The 18,492-nt window shown below is 41.6% G+C and overlaps 1 protein-coding gene across 1 annotated transcript in view; it reads right to left on the bottom strand.

Annotated features, from left to right (window-relative positions):
• Positions 1–438: 438 nt before the first annotated feature.
• The window catches only part of c1qtnf4 (C1q and TNF related 4), a 53,692-nt gene continuing 35,638 nt past the window's right edge, over positions 439–18,492 (bottom strand). The window contains exons 2-3 of the mRNA XM_085461069.1: positions 6,495–6,856; positions 439–5,422 (exon numbers count right to left, since the gene is read on the bottom strand). Coding sequence (XP_085317195.1) covers positions 4,616–5,422; positions 6,495–6,856 — 1,169 coding nt within the window. The 3' untranslated portion in view covers positions 439–4,615. The remainder of the gene's footprint in view (positions 5,423–6,494; positions 6,857–18,492) is intronic.

Here is an 18,492-nt window from a genome sequence, read left to right as displayed (position 1 = left end):
AACTGGGGGACGCTGTGTATTATGGGCCCCAAATAAACTGTTCCTACCGAGGCAGCAGCTTTAGCAAGTTGATAAAAGAGAAAACTAACAAACTGTGAGTGAGTGAAAAAGTCTGTGTGGTTGGTCAAAGTTGTCTCCAAATGTTTACCGAGGCTAGGATGTTCATGTGACTGTGATTATAGTTTTTACATTGCAGTGTCTGTTATGAACTTCATACCCCCCCCCCCCCCCAACACACACACAAACACACAACCGAAAAAATGAAACCAGACGTTTTAAACTATGGCTAACGTGAAAGCCAAACATGAAACAAACTTTTTGTTTGTGACCACTGAAGTCTTTTCAAATTTCAAACACTAAATTTAGCCAGCAGGTGGCGCTGCAGCACTGAATATAAAGCTGGAATGTCTTTCATCGCAGTCAGAAGGACACTCAAACCTTTGTTTATTTTTTATTTTGTCAAACATCTTCATTGAAGCATTCATTTTACAAATAAAAAATACTCGAAACACTTTAAAGAGTCAACGTGAGGCAGACTACTGCAGACAGGCTGTGGGTCAAACTGAGCCCTCTTTCCCCATAAGCAGGGTCACAGTTTCAGTTTCAATCATGCCGAGTAAAATGATGCTGTTCCAGAAAGCGAGCACATTTCGACCCATGTCTGTGCCACATATTTACTAATACACAGTCTTCCATTGGGGATTATCAGAAACAGAGAAGCACAGACCCGAAACATCCAACATATCGTCAGTTACTATACAGATAAGTCACTAATCAAGAAAAGTACACAGCAGGCATCGAGTGGGTCTGTGAAGCTGCTCTGCAATCGTGACAAAGTATCTTTTTCATGTATTTCACTTAAATGCATGCATCACACGAGTTTGGTGCAGGATTTCTGGACACCTTTGCAGACTGGTCACGGTTCTGAAAGCTGAACTGAGGCGTTCCACCTGTGTGCACTCCTCCTCACTGAGTGTTAGACTGTGACAGAATATATCTGCAATGAGCCACGCTCACAGTGTAATTTCATACTGTTAAAAAAAAAGGCATATTTTTCTGAATTTCTCAGAAGTGAGTGCAGCCCGTAAAGGACAGGAAATTGTGGATTAGTGAGACTGTGAATGTGGAGCCACCTGAAGCCGGAGATCAGCTGGTGCAAAATCATTTCTCCTGTGCCCAAAAGATGTGACAATGAAGCAAAGACTTTTCTTTTTACTTTCCACTACTCTAACGCTGTCGTTTAGGAACATTTTCAGGTTTATCTCTTCAGGTTTTCATAATTTTAAAGCCCAGTTTTAAAGACCTTGGTCCATTTGATGTAACTTCCTGCTGCTGCACACTCTCATTTCTGTCTCCTCCTTTGCCACGGGTGTGTGTGGTTAGAAATTTCTGCTCTTAATATTAGCAATTAATCACATTACTGCCAGATGAGGGATAGTCAGAATTCAGGGATACATGAAGGGTTGCATGCTTCTTATAATGCAGCTTGTATTTTTTCCTAATCAGTCCAAATGACTTTGCACCAGCCCACTGTTTATGTTTCCTTCCAATGAATTTTTCACCATTGCGGCGCTCCAAGGGCCGGTAAAACTGGCAGGACCGCAGCGTGGTTAACGGGCATCTAGTTTATTAATAGCGTGGCTGTTTGGATTATTTTAGGAGTTACGTGTATTGGCTGCAACATTCACTGCCATTCAGCCTGCCAACTGAAGCGTGGCTACCCACGCGATGATTACCCCTGCTGTGGTGCTTCAGTCTGAATGCACTTCACTGGAGCAAGAGGAAGTGTTTATACACAAGTTTCCTGGGCTAATTAATTAATAGAGATTTTTCTGTGTGGCTCAGGATCGGCAGTTGTCCGAGATCTCTGATTCGCTGGTTATGATGTGGACATCATAGCTTATGTCTTATTTAAGTGTGAACTTCTCCACCCACAGCTTTACAAGAGGAAAATTATATCTTGAGCGATCTGATAAAAGCTAAAAGAAAGCAAAGTCAAGGCCTCTGGTATTTAATGTGAAATGTTTTGTTAATGGCCTTTTTAACTTTTGATACTAATAACAGATTTTGTTGCTAGGGGACAAAAGCTTTCTATCTTTTTTCTTCACGTTTAATTTGTTGACTCCTCTAACAATTAAAAAAAAAAGTTTGCTTGAATTTAGGCAGAATATTTGCCTTGATTTGAAAGATTCTGCTTATCCAAATAATAAAAGAGGGATTTTGGAAGTGATTGGACTGTAGTGTCTGGTTGGACACAAAAGCAGCTGCACCTGCAGCAGATGTACATGAACACCACCACTGCTCAGGTGGAGCACCACTTCTCTCCACCTGATGAATGCCAGTCAGTCTCTATTTCCTCTATTGAGGAAACTGTGTTGGGTTAAATGCACACGAGCACAGACTCTGTTGTTTGCTGTGAGAGTGAGCTGTTAAGCAAAATGGGATAATAATTCAGTGTGGGTTCGACACTGGGCAACCTTTTATAATTGCACAGCCATTTATGCTGTCAGTACCACCAAAATACTGATTAATGAAACTAATGTTGATTTGTTATTTTAGTCTTCAGGAAGCAGGTTTGCATTTTTTATACACTGGTGTGTTTAGATCAGGGGTGTCCACCTCCAGGCCTCGAGGGCCGGTGTCCTGGATGTTTTCGATGTGTCCTTGATCCAACACAGCTGATTCAAATGGCTAAATGACCTCCTCAACATGTCCTGAAGTTCTCCAGAGGCCTGGGAATGAACTAATCATGTGATTCAGGTGTACTGACCCAGGGTGAGATCTAAATCCTGCAGGACACCGGCCCTCGAGGCCTGGAGGTGGACACCCCTGGTTTTGATCGTTGGTTATATGAGAACCTCATTCCTGTGAATTTATAGCCAGTTAACTGTAATAAAAATGTAAATGTTCAGTAAAAGTGAAGTATGATTTCACATGTTGCCTTTCCAACAGAGAAGGTGATTTCATAAAGTCAAGGTTCATCACAACTTGAACAGCATCATCGTTTCCCCTGCGGCGTGAAATTAAACAGACATGCATATTATAGCTGCCGGGAGAAGCAATTACATTTTCCCCACAGTGGTTCTGAAGACATGAATTAAGTGCCGCTAGAATTAGAAATCAAATTAAGGTCCAGATCCCTGCAGGCTCAGAGGTGGCATGTGGTCAACAGTCGGATGGATATGGAGTCTGCACATTTCTACAGCTACGTCAGTTTGTTCCCGTCGCGCTCTGCTCCTCCTGCGGCTGATATTTGGGCGAGAAACACCAAACTTTAAAAAAAAAAAAAAAGACTAATTTTGACACAAAACACACAAATTTCATATCAATTTACATGCCTCTATAGACAAAGAAAGTAAAGACACTTTACAAGCAGAAACACCTTGGACGAGGGTAACAAATGCACTTGGAGGAATATTTTGCTCAAAAAAATGAAAAATTCAGTGATTATCTACCACAGCTTTATGTCTACAGGTCAGACTGAAGTGTGCATGCAGTTTGAATTTTCATTTTGCTCAATGTAATGGAATTAAGTACATCATTTTGCAGTTTAACCCTTCCCTTATAATTCTGCAGTACATTACACAGGACGTTTACTGCACATTTATCAAAACATGCTTACAAGTTTCTCTTCAGAGCAAGATCTTATGTTCAAAATGCAATCAAATATAAAGACTTTACAAGGACGATGTACTGTGGTACGCACCGGCCAACTGTCAACATTAAATAATCATATAACACTTTAACTAAAGTCGCCTCATTTAATCACTTAATCTAGCAATGTAGTTGGCAAGTAACATATGTGTTTATTTGTCAACAACTTAATGTCATCAAGCGGCAACGAGCAGCAGCCTCGTCTAAAAAAGAAGCTAACAAAGCCAAATCTATGAGCCACTTGGGCCTGACAACGGAAACAACTCAGTTTCAGTGCAGCAGAAATACGCAGGTGTAGAGTTAGGTTCAGTTTTTTATCTTTGTCTTTATAGCGAGAAGTGAAACTGTCTTTTGGGGCATTTTCATTGCTGCTGTCTAAAAAATAACTTGCTGTGTTTATTGCACCGCCTTGGATTCAGTGTTTGTGAGTGACTTTCTAACAGCTGGCATTAATTATCAGATATCTGTGACCGCACATGCAGCTCGCTAACCTATCTTTGTTGCCCAACTTAGAAGTTAGCTTGCTAGCATTCCACCTTAGCATTCCACCATATTGTCCCAATATCCATCCAATCATATAATAATCATTAACAGTATATCACAGAGCATTTCTGAATCCCACTCTGTTTTTGAGCTGTATAAAAGACATGGACGCTAACTGATGAGCTAACACAGGAGTGAGTGGGTGATAACCACTGAACTTTCATTAAAGAGTTAAATATTCACATCTGCCAACATCATATCCTGGGAAGCCACTGGCTGAACATTGATTTTGTTGTAAGCGCTGCACTCAGTCCGGGTCGCTGTGACTTTGTGAAGGAATTCATATGAAGCAGAAAGACAGCCACAAAGCAGCATTCATTTGGAGTACAGCTCCCCAGTACTTTCTGTGAAATCTGAGACTTTTCCATCTTATATGAATTCCTCCAGAAATGTTCGGTGCCTAGTCAAGGTGCTGCAGCTAGGGTTTCTTGTCTGCATATGATTGGCTGGTGGCAGTATTGGTGGTGGCGGCAGCAGGAAAATCTGGGTATACCAGGAAGCCGGTAAAAGTGATGTACTTGGCGTGGTTGCTGTAGGCACCGAATCCATCTCTCTGGTGGGAGTAGAGCCAGACTGTGTCCCCTGGTTTAAGTGACAGCATCAAACTCTGGCTTTGCAGAGCTTTCTCACCTTGGCTATCGTCATAGATCATCGCTTGCACTTCCAGGCGGTTCTTCATCAGTTTGACGGACAGTGTCTTCTGTGGCATCTTGCCCACGTTGAAGGAGAAATAGTACGCCCCGGGAATGCGGCAGGTGAACACTCCCTCTGTCACGTTGAAGTCTTCCCCTATGTTAACAAATGCAGTGTCGAAGCTCACCGGCTGGTGTTGCGGCATGCCCAGTTGGTTCACGCCCACAATGCTTTGGGTGCGCCCCACCGAGAAAGCAGATCTCTGGTCATCCTCTTCGTCCTCCTCCTCCTCTTCTTCCTCTTTCATTTGCGGCTCCTTCTCCCCATCCGTCATTCCGGGTCTGACATGATCCGTGGCCTGGTTGTCGCTCGGCAGTGGGATGTTGTCTTGCAGTGGCTGCTCGGAGTCGGCGTGCTGCTGGTGGTGATGGTGGTGCGTTTGGTAGCCGTAGACATCGGGGTACACAAGGTAACCATTGAAGGTGGTGTAGTGTCCGGTGTTGCTGTACAGCGCGTAGCGAGGGTCGCCATGGAGACGGAGCCAGACAGTGTCCCCGAACTCCAGCTGCAACATGACACTCTGGCTCTGCACCTGAGGAATGATGCAGACTGTTATGCCGGTGTAGTCATACCGAGGCCTGTTTCACATCAACAACAAACACATGATCCTGTCACACAGCCTTTCATTGGACGGAATAATCCGCTCTGATCTGATCTCATTCCCATCCCCACACAAACACACCCTCTGTGAGTGCTACCACAACCTCTGACATCATAAAAGAGCGCTGTAAATATGGGGAGAAAAAACACACATCGAGAGAGATTGATTCAATCAATTATAAGATGTCTCTATAAAGTGCCGGGGCCTGTTTAAAGGTTATTGAAGTTCCATATTTTGGGAAATCTGGTAGCTTGATTAGATTAGAAGCTTTTGCATTTTTTAAATGTGCATGAAATGCAATGATCTGCTGGGAAACCTCTGGGTCTGACATTCATGTGCATGCCACTGGAATATACCAGAAGGTGTGCATGGCTTCACCCAGTAGGAGAGCGTGCCCTCAGGACAGCTGAGGCACATGAAACAGAGCCAGAGACCCTGACCCAGTCTTCTTGATTCTGACTGAGCACTAAAAAACACAACAGATTCATGCTGGGGGATCTTAGCCCAGGACACCTTCAGTACAGTTCTCAGTGTCAGGAATTTCACTTCACAAAGCAAAGTCCCAAAGTCCCAGTGCCTGACAGATCTGCACTCGGAGCTTCTTTAACCGTGTCCTGCTGGGCCAGCTGTGTGTATAAGCACAATGTAAGGTAGATTATTTAATGTTGTGGCCAGTCAAAGTACTAACTGTGGAGCTGGAGCTCACTTCCATAAAAACCTGAAGCAGGCTCCAAAGTTAAAAAACAGTCACTTTATTATAATAAGCAGAGGTGTATTAGGGCTTGGTGCATTTCCGCTCAGTCACTGACAAGAGAGAGATACCGGGGTGTTTATTACCCACTTTGACAAGGGGATAAAAGTTTAGGTCAGTCTCATCCTCCAAGTGTAGTAATCCTAACCAGTAATACCTGCTGAACATGTAAAGCACTACTGGATTATAAGATTTGGCCGCTAGCAGCTTTCTGTACATAAAAACAAATAAGATTGAAGCTCTGAAGCGTACCTTCCTCTCCTCCCCTGCATTTTCTTCATACACAATGGCCTGCACCTCATTCCTGTTTTTCATCAGCATCACAGACAGGTCCTTATGTGGAAACTTTCCCACGGTGAAGGAAAAGTAGTAGGCTCCAGGGATACGACAGCGGAACAGACCAGACTTGGCATCAAAGTCCCCACCGATGTTGACGTAAACAGCGTCAAAGGTTACCGTCATCTTTGGTCCACCTTCCATGCTGCTGGTGCGAGCGACCGAGAAAGCTGAGCGCAGCTCTACATCATCAAGCAGACGGGCGAAACCCCACGCACTGCCCATGTGACTCAGGCACAGCAGGACAATCAACAGGCCGGCTGGGAGCAGCATCTTATCTGTAGACAGAAAGAAAGAAGGGACACGTTTACCTCAAATACAGGTTTGCAAAGTTTCAGTCACACATCTCAGAGTTTTAGTCCTAGCTGCGGTTTTTGTGACAGTCTATCATAGAAAGGTTTCCATGGATCACTTGGCAAACAGCAGTGTATAATCAATACGTGACAGGGAAGTTAGGATATGGAATTTCCCTTGCTGCCTTGTCTTACTCCATGATTCCGAGTGGGATTTAATAAATAACCCTGTTGTGTTCAATCTGCTTAAACAGCACATCAGCTCCAGCTGCCTGAAGCCTTGTGTTCATTTATCTTGCTGCTTAGTGGCTGGAACATTTGTAACGGTTGTTTCATTAATTTCCACAGCATCGTATTCGTCCCCTTCACATGATTTGATATACCAATGCTCATAGTGAACTAGCACATGGAGATAAATGGAGATAAACCAGAACCCATTTCTGTGGAGAAGAGTTGGACTAGTTTTTTTCTGTCGATGGTTTCTTAATCATCACCATGGCAACACAGTAACGTGGTGGCTAACACCACTGCCTCACACCTGAAAGTGTTTGCCTCGTACCTGTGTGAGTTCTCTCTCCATCCCTCATCTCAGAGACACGTAGTTGGTAGGATTCAGATAATTGGTGATCAAGCCCAAAGATGTGAATGTGAATGCACACACACACACACACACACACACACACACGCACACGCACACACACACCTGTAAATGGATGGATGCTGCTTACGTGCTGTCGCAGCCTTGCTTTGCTGCTGTCACTGCCCTTGAGGCAGTCACTGACCTCCTGGATGTACCTGAGCTACTCTCACTGAGTCAGTGTTGTCGGCACACTTGAACCAGCAGAAACTTCCTGAAATTTAGCACCAACTCAAAACATCACCTGACAAAAATGTCCATCGTAGAGAATTATGGACAATAATAAATAACTGAGCTTCAACTGTTAAGCAAAGGCCATTTACTGCATATGAAAGATGACATTGCTCCATCAAGCTGAGCTTTTTGTCCACTGCCATCTAGATCAGTTTTAAAAACCAAGCCGAATTTTTGGCCTGTCTTAGAAGCTGAGGAACACTTCACTCTCATATGGTAGCAACTCGTCTGTCACAGCACGACTGCCTGACACAAGCTCTGAATCACACCCTGTGTTTTTATCCTTTATAATTTACAAAATAAATATAATCTTGCCTTCAGTAACACTGTTACTGTAATAAGTGGACAAACCTGGAGAAGCCAAAGCATCACTTTCTTGTTGACTTCATTACAATCAGGTTTTCTTCTGCAGTCAGAGAAGCTGCCCCTTCCTGGTCATGACAGACCGTGCAGTCATTTCAGCCACATCTGTCATTTGCACAGTGGAGGCACATATTTGTAGCTTTTCAATGAAAGAAAAACACGCAGTCCCAGAGCAGGGTTTGAATCACTCAAGCAGTTCGTGCTCAGTAAAGGAGGTATTGTGTTCTTTATTAGCAGCGACAATGCTTTCATTGTCTTATTGTCCTCCCCCAGTGAACCAACAGGAAGTAGACACACACACACACACACACACACACACACACACACACACACACACACACACACACACACACACAGGTGGAGCTGCAGGGCTCTGAAAGCTTGTCAGAACAAAAGGACGAGGCTTAACATGTAAGGAGCAGAGACTCGGGGGAGTGGTCTCCATGTTCAGCACAGCAAATACATGATCACCACCTTAGTTTTACATTTGGACTTATTACATATAACAACCATCCACTCACAAAACAAACAATGCAGAACGTTAGAGAATATGAAGAAAATTAGATGCAGTTGTGTCAACAATATGCTTCAGTATTTCACACAATCAGAAGAATCTGAACTCTAATTCAAATTGTGAGCAGACGGTGGAGTTTTATGACAAGTGACAGTGAGGTATCAGAAGGTTTATATAGTCATAAACCCTGTCACACACTCCCCCCCCCCCAAAATCAATACTTGAGTCACCTGATGCTGCTACTGGCTCTCTGTACTGTAGCTGTGAATGCTCTCATAGCGAGGGTGCTGCTGTGCTCTTAAGGTTCTGGTGTTATACTCCCTCCCAGGCCCTCACGTAGGTACCATTCATTTATTTTAAACACTATAGCTGATAAAAAAATAAAACAATAAACATGAAACTCATTAAATGAAACATTTAGAGATAAGTGGTTAATCCATACTGTCAGATTCATTTTTTACACTGTGACATATCTCAGTTATTGTTTTATTTTGCAAATGTTGACAGATTATATAAGTGCAGGATGTGGAGCTGGTTAGTTTGCAGCATTGTTGTAAAGTTTCCTCTAGATTTGGCTGTGGTTTCCATGGTAACTGTTAGGTTAGGTCAAGGTCAGTTTGAACTGGAATGACTGACGGTCCTGCTCCATGAAGAAATTGAGTGCAGTGTATCTTACAAGACAAATTAAAAGTGAGTAACATTTCCCGACCACACTGCAGGTTTCTCCCGTCTCACAGGTTATTTTTGCAGAGGAAGGCACTCTGGACTTCTGGATGCTGCTTATTTTGTTAAACCAAATGTCTGCATATTTTTATATCATATTTTATGATGGATCTTTTACTGGTGACCTGACAAGGCTAATCTGCCTACCAACCCAGACGACAGCATTGCACATATGTTCAGCATCACAACTGCAGAAAGCTGGCATGCTGTGGAAAATACAAATAGAAACAGAATGCAAAGATTTTATTTACAGTAGAACACAGACAGCAAATCAAATGTTTCAATTGAGAAAATGTACCATTTCAGTTAGAAAATAGGTGCTTTTGATTTTGTTGACAGCAACACATCTGAAGCTGGGCCATGTTTACGAACGTGTAGCATCCCTTCTACTGACGACAGTCCGTAAACATCTGGGAAAATCAGGGATACCGGCTGCTTTTGGGAGACGAATGTCGACTCGTTCTTTTCTGATTCTTGACTGGATCTTCTTTGCCGTGTCTTTCATTTCATAATGCTCCAAATATTTTTTATTGGTGAACGGTCTGGGCTGCAGGCAGCTCAGTTACCCCGCCATGCTGTTGTAAAAATTGCAGTGTGCAGTTTTTGTCTTTGTCCTGCTGACATAGACAAGGCTGTATGTACCTTTAGCATTGATGCTGCCTCTCCAGATCCAGTTCCACAGGCACTAACACACCTGATTATCATCACAGATGAAGGCTGCTGAACTTGTACTGATTATAAACTGTCCATCTCCTCTTCAGTCCAGATAACGCAAAATAATAAAAAAGTGTGTGATCACAGAACAGTTTTCCACTTTGCTCCAGTCAGCTTACAGTTTGGCGCAGAGACGACAGCAGTGTTTCAGCAGTGCTCACACATGCATGATGCAGATTTGTGGGCAAACATAGACAGTGATTTCTAGAAGTGTTCCTGAGCCCATGCAGAGATTTCCATGACAGAATCCCTTTAGTACAGTTCCACCCGAGGGCCAGACTATCATTCTTAGAGTCTCACACACTTTTGGTCACATTATATTCCACTGCATTATGTTTTAATTTACACTCTTACACAGTGTTCTTGTTCTTTTGGAAATGGTTTTATGAACTGCATGTTTTTACTTGGGTTAAATGCACAAGCTTAGACGCACAGACTAACATTCACTGTCAAACCAAACACAGTAAACACACCATTACTTTGTGCAACACTTTTGCAGTAGTGTAACAGGTTTGCATGCCTAACTGGTGAGAAAAGTGGAAACTATAAGACTTAAAACAGGTTCATACATACAGGCTGCATGTACACAGCACACACACTGACTGGGGATAACGTTTTGACTCCTTAAGCTTGTCCAGTTTTCTAACACATTAACTTTGAGGACACAAAGGTCATGTCCTCCCCAACAGAAGGGAACAGAATGAAGAGATAATCAGCGTTATTCACTTCACATGCATGAAATCATGATGTTATGGCTGATCGGTGTATATAACTTATATGAAGCAGGAAATAGGTCCGTATATTTTGTTCTGCTGGGATTTTTACTGGCTGTTATTGATTAGAATTTGTTCTCATGACAAACCGGCATTGTGGCGTCTTACCTCATCTAATGTGCAAAGTGTTGTATATTATATGGTTCTCTATAACTTGTAATCTTTGAAAGTTATTTACTGGTGAAACTAAATGTTCTTCTTGTATGGCTATACTAAATCGACCTCTTTAAATGGAAACTAATTATAGTGGTTAATTGTACTTAAGGCACCGAGGCACAACTGATCACTTCTGTGTGATTACTCGTCCCATTGCAGCAGAGAGAGAAATCTTTTCTGAGAAAGCAAATAGTGCTGCAGATATCATAATTTTCCTTTATGAATCATAACAGTCTTAAAAAAGCAGATGATGCAGTAGTTAGTCTTGCTCACATAATGGCACCTTACATTAAAAAAATAGTGTTTGTCTATGTAATGGCAGCAGTTTTAACTAGTCATGTTGATTCTCCGCAGAGAGACGCTTCGGGTTCAAACAGTAATAAAAGAACAGATCAAACAAACTTCCTCCATAATGAGCACCCATGGGAGTAAAGCACAGAGCGAAGCAACAGAACGGGATGGAGCTGAGTAAGTCCATTCAAGAATAAAGAGTACATGGTGATACTTTTTCAAAAAATTTAACTAACGAGCCTCTTTCTAGTGCCCTGCACAGTTCTATAGTTAAAATGCACCTCAGGTGCATATTTCTCTTTGGCTGACTTTCTTGAAGTTTAGTGTTAACATTATTATGCGCGGAGCATTGTAATTGTGTGGTTACAATTATCTGATTGTACAAGCTGTTTTAGTATGCATAACACAACAATATCTGTTACACACTGAGTGTGTTTGACTATGTGCTGCTCAGTGTGTGCTGCAGTGAATATTCTTCATTTTAACCAGAAACAAACAGAAAAACACTAAATGGCTATGCTAGCTGTACTGAGGTGTAGCTAACAATGCTGCAAAGCACTACTTTGAGCTGAACATATGCTAACATATGTTCACTGATTATGCTAACACGTCGATGTTAAAGTAGACCTACTGCTGTTTCTGTCATGTAAAAGTGTATGACGGTCATATGGACAACACAGTGGTGCTAGCACAGTAATCCCTGTTGGCCAAAAGCCCCTTTAAGCATGTTAACTGCCTGAGCATGGTAGCATGCTAACATTTGCTATACAGCATGATGAGTAGCATACCACGACATTTGATTAGTTGTTGTAGTTTTACTCAGTAGCAGGGTGTCCGGTGATTACTGCAGTAATAAAATGACATAATGTATTAAGGTTAAAAATAAATAATACTAATGTAAGTACCGCAAGCCCAGAGGTCTGTAAACAATAAGCACTGCAAGTAAGATGAAGTATTGGCTCAGATACGAGTTATCTGCCATCTGGCAACAAAACGCCTGAAGATAGGGGCTGCTGCCTGCAGAGGCTCAGTCATCACGGGATAGCTGACTTTCATATTTGTTCACTCTGCTGTTAATTGTGTTTCTAATTTCTTGCTTCCCCACAGGCCGAGACAGACTGTGCAGAATTGGTGAAGCTGCTAATATTAAATAGGCTCCAAGTCACAGGCAATTTGTTATCTATCAGTCAGAAGTGTAAGTTCAATAAGTTATTGGATCATAATATAGATGTGTATATGTTCTGAAACCAAACCTGTAACAATAAATTAATAATTTGTGGAAATTACTTTAGTGTTATGTTACTGAAATATATTTTTGTTATTCTTGAAGCTCAACAGCTTCACAAGTTAATTACCTCGTTGGAGTGTACTCTTGTTTCAAGAGGACAACAGCTCTGTTTAACCCTCCTGCAAATAAAACCATATGTTAACTTAATGTGACTGCTAGCACTCGGCTGTGATGGCCAATACAGAGACTGAGGGAAGCCATCAGACTAACATCAGCTGTGACAGATATAATATGAGGAAATGTATCAGCTAATGAATTTGACTGCCATGAATCTTATTTACTATTTCTTTTTACTAGTTACTTATCTCCAAATGTCTGTTCATACGTCGATTTCTATATTTAACTGGGCTGAAGCCAGAATTCCCTTTTTGAACAGCTTACGAGTCCAGCAGCTTCTTCTGAGGGGAATACTGAGTAGTCTGAGCAGACTGGGAGATCCCGTTATGGTCCCAGTGAGTCCTGGATATGTTCCTTTTAACAAAAGACGTCTGTTCTTCCATGTGCCAGAGGATTTACTATGTACTGGAGTAAAACATCTCCTACCCTCATTCCCCTTAAATACTGTTTGTGTTTTCTGGCTTTTTGTCTCAGGGCAACAACAGAAGTAGGCCAGAGCTGTGTTTACATACACTGTAGAATCAGGTGGAACTGAACACATGAAAAACAAATTACAATAAGCAAAAAACAAACAAACAAACATGTAAATGCTGCCATCAAACTGCCTCTTTTGTCTTGCCTTCAGACTGCTCAGTAGTTTATCTGTAGTTGTCCAGATATTCGGTGAGTTCTTAAACTCCATGGTATGCAAATATCCGTGTCAGTACTAGCTGTTTCAAAGTGCCAGGAAACATGTTCTGGGAAAATCCACGGGGACTGATTCATTACTCAGTTCGCCAACCAACCGGATGTACGAGTTGGCGCTGCCGCGATACACCTAATCCACCGTGCCTACATCCATCTGGACAGGACAGGAGGGGCTGTCCAAATGATGCTCTTTGATTTCTCCAGTGTCTTCAGCACATTTCAAAATGTCCTGAACAGTGTTGGGTGTAATGCGTACTGTAATTAAATTACTTTTCCACTGAAAAAGTAGAGTAACTAATTACTGTTCATTTTTAGGTATTTTAATTACAGTTACTTACAATGTACTTACAACGTAGAAGTAAGCTCTGCTGCTTTAACACCGCTGTAGTGCAGCTGCGCGTCATTTCGCACCAGTTTGCTGCATAGTCGTATTCTAAAGCGGAAGATGTCGGACTCGGCTGAAGCGAGTGGCTGTTTTATGAAATGGACATATTCCCATCTCTTCACTTTTCTGAAACAAGCAGACAAGAACATTACAGTAAAATGTAAGCTATGTCTTGGGGAGAAAAAACTATCGGCCGCTGTTAATAGCACGAGTAATCTACTGAAGCACCTGACACGAGAGCATAGACGAACACTTCTGAGTGATCCTTGTTCATCATCCATGGATAACACCGCGACAACTCCTGCTAAGCAGGCAAAACGTGATTTTACTTCAGCAGCACAGAAAGCGTCTGAAGGTGAGCTTAAAAAATGATTGCGGGCTACATTGTGGAAGAGATGCTACCGCTGCGTACTGTAGAGTCTCCGTCTTTAAAAAAATGTATTTATTATTTAAAGAGTTTAATTTCTATTGTTTGCCCATTCAAGGTTTATAGGGATTTTAAGAAGTATTTAGTTAAATTACTTATTTAGTAATTAAGTTACTTTTCTGACACAGTAATTAGATAAGTATTTTAAATACAATATTGACTAAGTAATTAGTAATTAGTAATTAATTACTTTTTTAAAGTAACTTACCCAACACTGGTCCTGAATGACTGTCCTGCACATTGATACACCTCTTAATCCTTTCAGAGTGTTGTTTTGAAGACCTCCAGAATAGTTTTCTTATATGTATCAAAATAAAAGCATAAACTTGGATTTTTAACGCAGATGCAGAACATGAAACACTTATAGCTGAGATATTTCCTCACTGGTCAGAACTGCGTTAAACACAGATTACTGTACGCTAGCACATTCACATTTAAAACTGTGTCAGACACAGAAGTTTGGACGGCCACTGCAAGGAACTGTGTCTTATTCCCTTTTCACTCTGCCCCCTGTACACATAGGCAGTGGCATCTCATATTCAGAACAGGATCTGCAGCTACCGGATACCGGATGAGCTTTCAGAATACCTGAGAGTGGTAGACTAGTGTGTGTTCAACTATTTGCAACTGAACATCAACACACCAAATGTGCTGGAGGTACAGGATTACCTCACCTCTTCTTTCCGTTACAGTAAACACAGTGCAGATGGTAGCGGAAGAGTCAAAGTTCATTTTGCAGCTGTGGAGGCTCCAGCTGTATTTTGTACAGTCTACGACAAAATACAGACAGAAGATTTTTTGAAACTTCTTTTCCTAATGAATGTTTTCCACCTTCTTGGCATTTGGTTAACTACAAAAGCAAGTTGTGTAATTAATGTATTTGCCATAAAATACATGGAGTATGAATCATGTGCTTTTGCACTGTTGTGTTCTGCCAGTTTAACTCCAAGTCCTTCACCTTGCTGGAAAATCAACATTATCACAGAAGATGAAAGGTTGCATGCCTCAGTGACAGTCGCAGCAATCTTATCAAAAGAGCTCTGATCCTAGAGGGGATCAATCACTGTCTGTACGGGACTCCCCACCACTCAGCTGAGTGATAAAGCAGCAGCACAGAGCTGGTTGTGTGTCTGTTCACTGTATACACAGCATGAGTGTTACAGAGCTGCTGTATTTTCTGATGGCTAAAACACAAAACACAAAGCATCCTGCATTTGAAAAGGCATCCATCTTCCCAAGAGATTCAGAGATTTGTGCATTAGCCAAGAAAACCACCATCTGCAGTCATTTGTATTTGCCAATATGTGCATACATGGAGCGAGAGGTGGAGAAGAAAAACTCCAAGATCCCCAAACTGATAGTAGGCATTGGTGAAAACTGATAAGATATTCATTCAATTTAAGTCATCAAAGTAGGAACTGGGTTAAGGTGGGTTGCAAAGTGGCTTGTTGGTGTAAGCAACTATAGGCAGAGCAGTTAGAGAAAGAATCAGCTGAGCTTGATTTCATGGCCTCCCTGAACAAATTGTTTCCCCAAATCTAAGTAGCTTTACTCAAAAAGTCTCATCTTGTTGTTCGATGGGGTTGAAAATAAAACGGGCTTGCACAGATGTGATGGATTCAAAGGGGTTTTAAATACTCATCTGTGTTTGTTCTTAAAAGGCCATAATGATTGTTTGTAGAGGTAAAATCATAAGCTATCATACTCAGTTGAATAATAGTTTTTTCACCATGTGATTTCTAATATCTACACTCTCTGTGATCCACAGATTAAGCAGAGACACTGAGGAACACACAGAAATATCTGTGTGTTTTTCAGACAGCAGAAACATGTGAGCCAAACTCCTCTTTGTCTCCAAAGGTCAGCCTGTGGGGGATTTCAAAACCAGCCTTATTCTTAGATTGACCTTCATGCATTTTTGAGTTTGTAGAGAGGATTTTAAAAGAGTCTCACAGAGAATTTCTCTTGTAGAAGTTAGTTAAAATACTACAAATGCATATCAGTGTGGTGTCATGGATTGCACCGCAGTGAACCAAATGTCCTCAGAGACAGCGAATCCTTGGCAGGTTCATTGCTTTACGAGCTTTGTCTTTATTCTTTTCTAATATCAGCTCGCCATCAGATTAAGCACCATCTTGTGTTGTCAGTAGAGTTGGTGCTTCTAGTCCATTTTCTCTCGTGTTGTGGTTCTCCCCGAGATATGCCCCGCGTCTAAAAATAGAGGGAGGAGAAGGGCTGATTTCTCCTCCCTGGAAACAGATCGATACCTGACGATTGAGATGGGAGAGAGAAGGAGGACAAGAGGAGGGAGAGAAAATGGAGGAAAGGTGGAGAAAGAGAAGAACGATGAACAAATCTGGCAGAATTTCTTGGAGTGGATCTAGCTGTTGAGTGGTTACTGGGGATTTAAAATACAGTAATAGTGTGTGTGTTTGTGCATGCGTGCTCATGTGGCCTATATAACTTTGTCATGTGGGTGGTGGTGTGCGTTTTTGTGTAGTCTCTGCTGCGTGGGTTGTTGGTGGTGTGTATCAGAAGAAATGTGTGACTGCGAGTGTGAATTTATCTGTGTGTGCTGATTAAAGTTATATTTTTGTGCACATGTGGGTTCACACATCTGAATCATGCTTGTTTCTGCCCTATATAATGTGGTTAAGGTTATATGAACAGTGGGGGAAATAATCCTTTCATGCCCTGAATCAGTAAGTGTGCTCACTTACAAAGAAGGGAACAGCCTGTAATCTATATGGTTGTCTCATTTTAATGGAGAGAGGCAGAATATCAACCACAGGGCCCAGGAAATATTACAATATTTTTCAGACAATAAGGTGCACTTAAAATCCTTTTATTTTCTCAAAAATCGACAGTGTGCCTTATGTATGAATTCTGGTTGTCCTTACTGACCTCGAACTGATTTTATGTGGTCAAATATCTGTCAAAAAATGTTGGTAAGCTACAAAGCCGCACCGCTTGATGGATTGTTGGAGCATTACGGCTACCGTAGTCAGGAGCCTCGCGGAATAATCTGGGTCCTAAACTCCATCCCCTTCAGGTCCCAAAGTCTGAAATTCTTTCATCTTTAATAAAATCATCAGCGTTGCTGCTTTACCAGGTGAAACAATTAAGTTTAACATCCAGGCATCCATGAAAAAGGAATTTATTACATTTCACTGAGTTAGAAGTTAGCAGGAAGTTAGCTCACTAGTTTCCACCTAATCATGATATAACATGTTCTGAGTGAGAGATTTCTGAAAATTTCAAACGTACAGCTCTGCTATCACTTCCAACATAAATGAAGACAGAAAACTAAACAGCAGTGACGTTTGTAGGGTTACCGAAGTTGGGCTAGCTGGTATATAATGATGTGCTACGTGGTGGCTAGCGACACAGTTATGTTAGCATAGCATAAACACAGTGAAGCTGGAGGATGAACGCTAACTTTTTTCCCCTTGATAAAAGTTAGCCTGAGGGTTCCCAATGGTTAGGGACAAATGCAATCGCATGGCAGGATGCTGTAAACGGACCAAACTTCAGTCAGGAGAACAACTGAGATTATTCATCCACAATACGAGGTTAGTCATTAATATACTGCAACAACATGGGAATAGAGCAGCTGCCAGAGAATTCAACATTAATGAGTCTGTCACGGTACTGGGTCATGGGAGCCAGTGTGTGGGTTGTTAATGTGTCATTTTGTATTAATTTGTGTTCTAGTTTCAGTTTAGCTCATCCAGTCAATTTCTAGGTTGCTATTAGTCCTTTGTTTCTTAATTTCTTTGTGTCAACATGGGGAACTTTACAACATGTAAAGTTCCCCATGTTGTTTATTGTGTGTTATTGGTCATGTTTCTTGCCTGCCTGGTTAATGTTGTCAAGTTTGTGTCATGCCTGCTTCTTACCATGTTTTCCTGTTTATTATGAAAGTCCAGTTTCCATGTCTTTGTGTTTTGGTTTACATTTCCTGTGCATCATTATGTTCATCCTAGTCAGCTGTTTCCTCATGTGTCTCCACTCCCCCTGATCACCTTATGTGTATATTTAAGTCCTTTGTCTCTTACTGTTCTTTGTCAGGTTGTGTGTTATCCTCACCACAGATTTAATAGTTTTCCCTCATTGTTTCACTGTATTTCATAGCATTCCTAGTTACTCTGTGTTCATAGTTTTTCATAGTTCTTTCACAGAGTGTCATTGTCATTTAGTTTACACAGTGTTCTTAGTCCTCTTAGTTTTCCCAGTTTCAGTGTGTCTCTAGAGTTGTTCTCATGCCATCAGCCACAACAAAGGCTCGCTTTATTTTTGGACTTAGTTCTGT

This window comes from Copadichromis virginalis, linkage group LG1, assembly GCF_057382275.1.
Source record: "Copadichromis virginalis isolate Kocher_CV1m ecotype Utaka linkage group LG1, C_Virginalis_male_GT1.1, whole genome shotgun sequence".
Taxonomy (NCBI): domain Eukaryota; kingdom Metazoa; phylum Chordata; class Actinopteri; order Cichliformes; family Cichlidae; genus Copadichromis; species Copadichromis virginalis.
The sequence above is the reverse complement of the archived record's forward strand: the minus strand, read 5'-3'. Positions and strand labels throughout refer to the sequence as shown.